The sequence below is a fragment of the Sinocyclocheilus grahami genome, unplaced genomic scaffold (assembly GCF_001515645.1).
Source record: "Sinocyclocheilus grahami isolate Dianchi unplaced genomic scaffold, SAMN03320097.WGS_v1.1 scaffold527.1, whole genome shotgun sequence".
Taxonomy (NCBI): Eukaryota; Metazoa; Chordata; class Actinopteri; order Cypriniformes; family Cyprinidae; genus Sinocyclocheilus; species Sinocyclocheilus grahami.
In genome coordinates this window covers 483,586-490,469 of record NW_015505706.1, presented here as the reverse complement: position 1 = coordinate 490,469, position 6,884 = coordinate 483,586, and the positions used below count along the sequence as shown (strand labels likewise).

General features: G+C 36.0%; 2 protein-coding genes across 3 annotated transcripts in view; both read right to left on the bottom strand.

The window, feature by feature from the left end:
• Window positions 1–4,006, bottom strand: part of tmem30c (transmembrane protein 30C) — a 6,745-nt gene extending 2,739 nt beyond the window's left edge. Inside the window, exons 1-4 of the mRNA XM_016237950.1 lie at window positions 3,472–4,006; window positions 2,545–2,661; window positions 1,435–1,542; window positions 1,171–1,261 (exon numbers count right to left, since the gene is read on the bottom strand). Coding sequence (XP_016093436.1) covers window positions 1,171–1,261; window positions 1,435–1,542; window positions 2,545–2,661; window positions 3,472–3,669 — 514 coding nt within the window. The 5' untranslated portion in view covers window positions 3,670–4,006. The remainder of the gene's footprint in view (window positions 1–1,170; window positions 1,262–1,434; window positions 1,543–2,544; window positions 2,662–3,471) is intronic.
• Window positions 4,007–4,112: 106 nt separating this feature from the next.
• The window catches only part of cmss1 (cms1 ribosomal small subunit homolog), an 11,726-nt gene continuing 8,954 nt past the window's right edge, over window positions 4,113–6,884 (bottom strand). For both annotated transcript variants that reach the window (XM_016237953.1, XM_016237952.1), the window contains exons 6-9: window positions 5,191–5,293; window positions 4,958–5,106; window positions 4,781–4,869; window positions 4,113–4,336 (exon numbers count right to left, since the gene is read on the bottom strand). In XM_016237953.1, the coding sequence (XP_016093439.1) occupies window positions 4,253–4,336; window positions 4,781–4,869; window positions 4,958–5,106; window positions 5,191–5,293 (425 nt within the window). In that variant the 3' untranslated portion in view covers window positions 4,113–4,252. The remainder of the gene's footprint in view (window positions 4,337–4,780; window positions 4,870–4,957; window positions 5,107–5,190; window positions 5,294–6,884) is intronic.

The following is a 6,884-nucleotide window of genomic DNA, read 5'->3' as shown; positions in this document are numbered from 1 at the left end:
TTTAGTTTCGTTTTAGTTTTTCAATTATTTTGACATTTTTATTTTATTTCAGTTTACAAAATAGTTTTTTCATCAATCGTTTTAGTCTTAGTTTTAGTTTTCGTTTACGAAAATAACCTTGTGTTCCAGTTCCTGCCAATATCCAACAACTTCGCACAGCCATTGAAGAGGAGCGGACCAACATTCCACAGGCCACAATCAACAACCTGATCAACTCTATGCGAAGGAGATGTGTTGCACTGCGTGAGGCAAATGGTGGTCACACCAGATACTGACTGGTTTTTGGACCCCCCGGACCCCCCAATACAGTAAAACTGCACATTTTAGAGTGGCCTTTTATTGTGGCCAGCCTAAGGCACACCTGTGCAATAATCATGCTGTCTAATCAGCATCTTGATATGCCACACCTGTGAGGTGGATGGATTGTCTCGGCAAAGGAGAAGTGCTCACTAACATAGATTTAGACAGATTTGTGAACAATATTTGAGAGAAATAGGCCTTTTGTGTACATAGAAAAAGTCTTAGATCTTTGAGTTCAGCTCATGAAAAATGGGGGCAAAAACAAAAGTGTTGCGTTTATAATTTTGTTCAGTGTACATACACAGTCAAACCAAAAATTATTCAGACACCAGATATCTTAATTTTTTTTACTAGTGGGTGCAGGACACTATATATATATATGTAAGTGACGATAGCTAAATAAACTGTGACATATACTTAAAAATTCTTCATACAGTGGACTACCGGTAAAACTGATAATTTGGGACCAAAATTTATTCAGACACTTTGACCTGACCGTGTTTTACTTAAGTGTACTATCTTTAATTGCTAATGCGACCTTTTTTACCCCACAGACTGAACACAATTAAGCATTGCCTGGTAATTGGTTGCCCTAAATTGGTATTATTATCTAACTGTGTACTTAAATTTGATAGCGGACAGCTGTTCAACCTAATTCATTACTTCTATCAAAGTTATCTGACATTATCAAAATGAATTTGTTCTGACAGTTTAACTGAGTTCTTGTCGTATTTTATTACCAGTTTCTAAACAATAGCGAATAAACTGTGATAATGTGAGAAATGTTGAAGGCGTCGTGTATATATACAAGCACAAAGAGCGACTTAAAAAACGGACGGTTTATTGGCATAATTGTAACATGGGTCTTACCATTGAACATGCTGTTGGCCACGGCACCGCAGGGGGCAAGGGGTATTCTGTTTGCATCGTAATCGAACGGAGCGCAGTATGAACTCGGTGCCTACGTGAGCAATAACAGCATCTTGAATGTGACAACAGCGCTACTAATGTGAAGCGTAGTGAGAGATCAAATTAAGACAGACGTTATTTTAATCAGTGACTGGGAGGGAGGGATGAGGAAAGAGCGTGAAAAAGGAGTGCAAACAGAAGGGGAGTGAAAGAGACGTCGAGCACCTTCAGGTTGTTCTTCCTCCCCACCATCTGTGCATCATCGCGGGAGTCCATGTACCTCCGCAGGTTCTGGTGAAAGTTCCGCAGACCGTAGTAAAAGAAAACATCGCCCTGAGGGAGACAGCGCGCGCTCAGACCAACTACTAGCTAGACTACTTCATGTTGAAAGGAAACACGCTGATGACAAATTATGAGGTTCACAAGGTTGTCTCGTTCAAATTAGGCAACAGACTTTTTTAATGACTTTAATCTAGGACGTCTTCTCATTTTATAAAAAGCTGTGTTTTGAATGGTCTAACAACTGAAGCATACAAACTTGCCATAGAACATTATTGGTGGAAATCGTTTATACGAAAACTACAATGGACATTTATTGGGCAGAAAACAGCTCTTATTTAAGAGCTTGTGTATTAAATAATAAAACAATGTTACATGAATTTATGTAAATCATGCTTTTAGCGGTGGGACTGTACTAGGCAGACAGAAAATTCTGCCGCAATTTCGCATATTATAAAATTGTAGGCCTATTTATCTTTGCTCAGACAAGGTCTCATTTTAACTTGTATATGCGTTTTTTTGTTTTTTTAACAAACAATAGGCCTACCGTTCAAAATGTGTTGGACTGTAAGATTTGAGTTATTTGTAAAATATATCTAATATTGTGAAATATTATTACAATTTTAAATGTAAAAAAAAAAAATATATATATATATATATATATATATATATATATATATATATATATATAATTAATTTATTCCTCTGAAGACAAAGCTGAATTTGCAGCACCATTACTCCAGTCTTCAGTGTTACGTGATTCTCCAGAAATCATTTTAATATGCTGATTTGGTGCTCAAGGTACATTATTATTAATGTTAAAAACAGCTGTGCTGCTTAATATTTTTGTGGAAACCATGATGAATGATTTCATGAATAGAAAGTTTTAAAAAATCAAAAAAAAATTAAACAAAAATGTTTAGTAACATTATAAATGTCTTTGTCACTTTTGAAAATTAAATTTATCTTTGCTGAATAAAAGTATTAATTTCTTTAAAACAAAATAATAATCTTGACCCAAAACTTTTGAAAGGTATTGTATACAGTCAGACCCACCGGAAAGGTTTTTGGAACGTGGAAGCTGACTGTGCATGTGCAGGCTGTTCTGGAGTCTATGGCACGCTTCCTCAAATTGAAGCACCGTTCACATGTTCCAGCACTGGTGTAGTCCACCTATGCAGCAAAAAAATAATAATTAAAAAAAAATTCCATACAATATGTAAAATGTAACTGGTTGAAGTTACATCCAGCATGTTGAGCTGCAGCCCTCAGTCATTCTATAATTCATATACAAGTCATTCTATAATTTAGGATATTTCACATCAGGAATAAAGTGTAAAAACAGCATTTCTCAATAAAACAACTACTGGTTACAATTTAGGCCTATATTTCATAACACTATTTTTATATAAAAAGTAAAATAAAAGTAAAATATTGTATATTGCTAAGCTGTAGCTAGGTGGGGTTCTTTTTGATAGTTTTTTAAATTATTATTTTTTTTTAGATTTTCTTATCTTTTTTTTTTTTAAAGTTCATAAAAAGTTCACCCCAAAGCTATGACACTCTGGTCTCTACATATAGCTTCCCTAGCAAGCAGTGCTAAGAACAAACAAAACAAATGACTCATGGTCCATTGTAGAGAGTCAGCTACATACATTAAACAACTAAATCCAATTATTTAAGTTGCAATGGCTTTGGTCTTTATCAGTGTATTATTAACAGTTTGGCTTTTGACCACCAACTTGATGAAAAATATAATGGTAGCGAAACCAAGATGTTAAATGTATCAAATTACACGTTAGGTCTATTACAAGTAAAAATAGCAAAAGAACTTGACCAACACATGATAAGAACACACAAAGTTCACTCTCTGATGAATTTGTGTTGTGTCGAGTTGGTTTCCACAAAGGAATACATCTTCCTGGTCTAATTTCTCCACTTCCTGCTGTCTTGCAAACTGGCAGATGATAAAACATGTCTAACCTTTAGTTCGTATGTGTTCTCAACAGTGATGAGGAGCCATATGCCCAGTAACAAGCACACGAGAGAGAGGATGTAGAAGGTTGGCAGCACGGTCTGTGCCGTGAGAGATGGAGACCAGGCAGGCAACCTCTGCTGTTTAAACGCCGAGTTATCCGGACGCCTCGACAGTGGCCCTGTACCTGCCTGCTTCTTTCCCATGTCAGATCCTCTAGAACTACTAATAACACAACTTCAAATAAGTGTTTTCTTTAACTGCCACCGAAGTAAGTTTTCCCAGTCCCCAGTGTGACTGAACCTTTGAACCTGAAGTGACTGTTACTTATTAACTACAACCACTCCCACCTTTTACACACACAGAGTTGTTCTCCCTGTCCTTAGCTCTGACTGTTAAACTTCCCCAGCGCTCCACACATTCTTTTCCATCAGAACGGGGTCTCTCCTCATTCCTGGACTCTGCTATAATGTGGGGGAGCAGCATCTGGGTGAATGTGTGTGTGCTTGGTGCCTGAGTTTGTGTGTTGCAACAGAATATTGCAAAAAGCAGTAGGCCTATATCCTGAATAAAGTATTAACAGTATATCATGGGAGGGGCTCCTGGTGTACAAGACAAAAAAAGGATATGTTTTTGAGCAATCAGATTTTTTTTTTTATAATCATAAAAAACATTCTCACACAATATTTTTCTCTTGCAGCAGACGAATGGCACTACAATACATTGCAATAGTTTATTACATGCTAAACAAGTAAATGAACATGAATGTGTAAATAACAGAGAATCGGTTTAAAATAGTCCTATTTTAACTGTTCCTTCCCTGCAGCTCTGAATTAGACCCTGGTCCATCATTTTCAGCAAGTCTCCTTTCACCTGAAACAACAAAAAGAATTCTAGCTTTTTTTCCAGTTATCACAAAATATTTAAAGTTTAAGGTGAATTAAATCAAAATAAAGTTTAGTTTTTCAGATATGAAGTATGAACATTTTAAAGTTAAGTCTTTCCTGGAAAATTGACAAAAAATTTATATTCTTGTGCACACGACGAACAACAGCAAATAGCAAAACATTAGTTTCATCAAGGAAAAAATAAGTATTGTGCTTAAAAAAAGAAAAAAAGATAAAAGTCGAAGTCATTCAATATGTCCCATTTCAACAAGAAACACGATGACACAGGACAGAAACTGTCCAAAATCTACATTAGATCTCATTACATTATTAGATCATTACATCAGGATTACAATTCTTTAAAAAATATCTTTGTAATTCAATTATAAACAAGTCTGTCCCATCTGAAAGCTGCACATATCAATGTTACCTCTGGTATATCCACCATTCTCCTGTGCTTCTGGTCTCGGTAGTTCCAGTCCAGAACCAGAAATCTTAGTCCTTGTGTAGTCAAACCCTCTAGAGCACAAGAATCACAAGTCAAGTCAAGCAATAAAAAAAGTGGGTTAAAATAACAGATTTTCAAGAACTATGCATCAAAGCAAACCTTTCTCTAACAGAGCACAAATTCTCCCAGGAGTTCCAACAGCAATATGGGTCACACCTTTACTCAGTAACTTCATCTGTTCATCCACCTTGATGTGTTTTGCGAACAGCTTCAGCACTTTAGTTTGTCCTTTGAACGCTATCAGCTGCCTTAAACACAAAGAGAGGGGAAAAAAGTCTTAACGGTTGAGAAGGCAACGCTGTATTATTCAAATCAGGACATCTGAGACTCACTTAATGAGATCAATCGTCCTTAGAGCAGATCCGCAAATGATGAGCAACACCACTGACCGGGTCTGGGTGTGCTGCTTCTGTATTTTTGCCCACTTTGGACAAACTGAAAAAAATGTAGTAAAAACATCTTAAGCCAAACATATAAGAAAACAAATGTCATACATTAATATTAGAGTTATTGATAAATGTGTTAATTAATAAAAAAGAATGCAATAAAACACAATTACACAATAATAAAGCCCTCTGAGTTGTCTGTACAATATAATTTAAAAGTTTGGGGTCAGACAGATTCTTCTGAAAGAAATAATTACTTTTATTCAGCAAGATTAAATTAAATTGATCATAAACGACAGTAAAATAAATAAATGCTGTTCATCTGAACTTGCTATTCATGAAGGAATCCTGAAAAAAAATGTATCACAGTCACCACAAAAATATTAAATGTTTAGTTCATTCAAAACTGAAAATTCTGTCATCATTTACTCACACTAGAGATGCCCCAAACCTGTCTTGGGAGTCTCTTTTGTCAGTTGAACATAAAAAGAAAATCTATGGAATTCAATGGCAAACCAGAAACAGTTTTAGCCGCTTTTCCACTATCGGGCCCGAACGGTTCTAAGAACTGTCGGGTACGGTTCCAGTTGTATTTCCACGTGAGCCTGGTGCGGCACGATTACAAACCGTTCTCGGCCTGGAATTCTCGGCACGGTTAGACAACCGAGCTGAGCTGAGCCGAGCCGTGCGTCGCCACTCAGGATCTGTCACTTGTCTGTTGCCTGGCTGCTAGTTTCTCCGTAGCTTGCCAAGCGCGCTATTATGATCAATGTAAACACAAATTAATAATAAAATCAAAAGAAATTTCTGATCATCCTCCATAACGCGGTGGTTATTTTCACCTCATATCATATGTATTTGCATTCCAAAGAGATCCGTTATCAGCCCCGCAGTGGAAAACGAAACCGGCCCGGATCGGCGCGGCGCGGATGGAACGGTTATGCACAGAGAACCGTTCAGCGCGATGGTGGAAAAGCGGCTAAAATTTCTGAAAACATTCATCAAAATATCTTCTTTTGTGTTCAACAGAGTCAGTAAATAATGACAACATTTTCAGTTTTGTCTGAACGATCCCATCTACAACATTGATCAACATTGATAATAATAAGAAATGTTGGTTACACTTTATTTTAAGATGTCCTTGTTACAGAGTAATTATATATTTAACTACTGAATAATATGAATTAACTACATGTACTTAATATATTGTTAGCGTTAGGATTAGGGTTTGGCATAGGGTTACTTGCATGTAATTATGCATAATTAACTGTTATTATAATAGTAAGTACATGTAATGTGTAATAAGGACACCTTAAAATAAAGTGTTACCAAAATGTTCCTTGAGCTCCAAAGCAGCATATTACAATGATTTCTGAAGGATCATATGACATGGAGGACTGGAGTATTATCTGCTGAAAATTCAGCTTTGTCAGGAAAACATTTAATCATTATTATTATTATTTTTTTTTTTTTACAATATTTGTGTTTTACAATATTTGTGTAAGAGATTTCTTTCAAAAACACTGACTCCAAACTTTTTAATGTAGGTGTAAATTCTGCAATAAGGACATCTCTGTGCATATTCAAAATGACAGACAAGATGCTCCTGGTTGGACATTTTTTTCTTTTTTTGGGGAGTG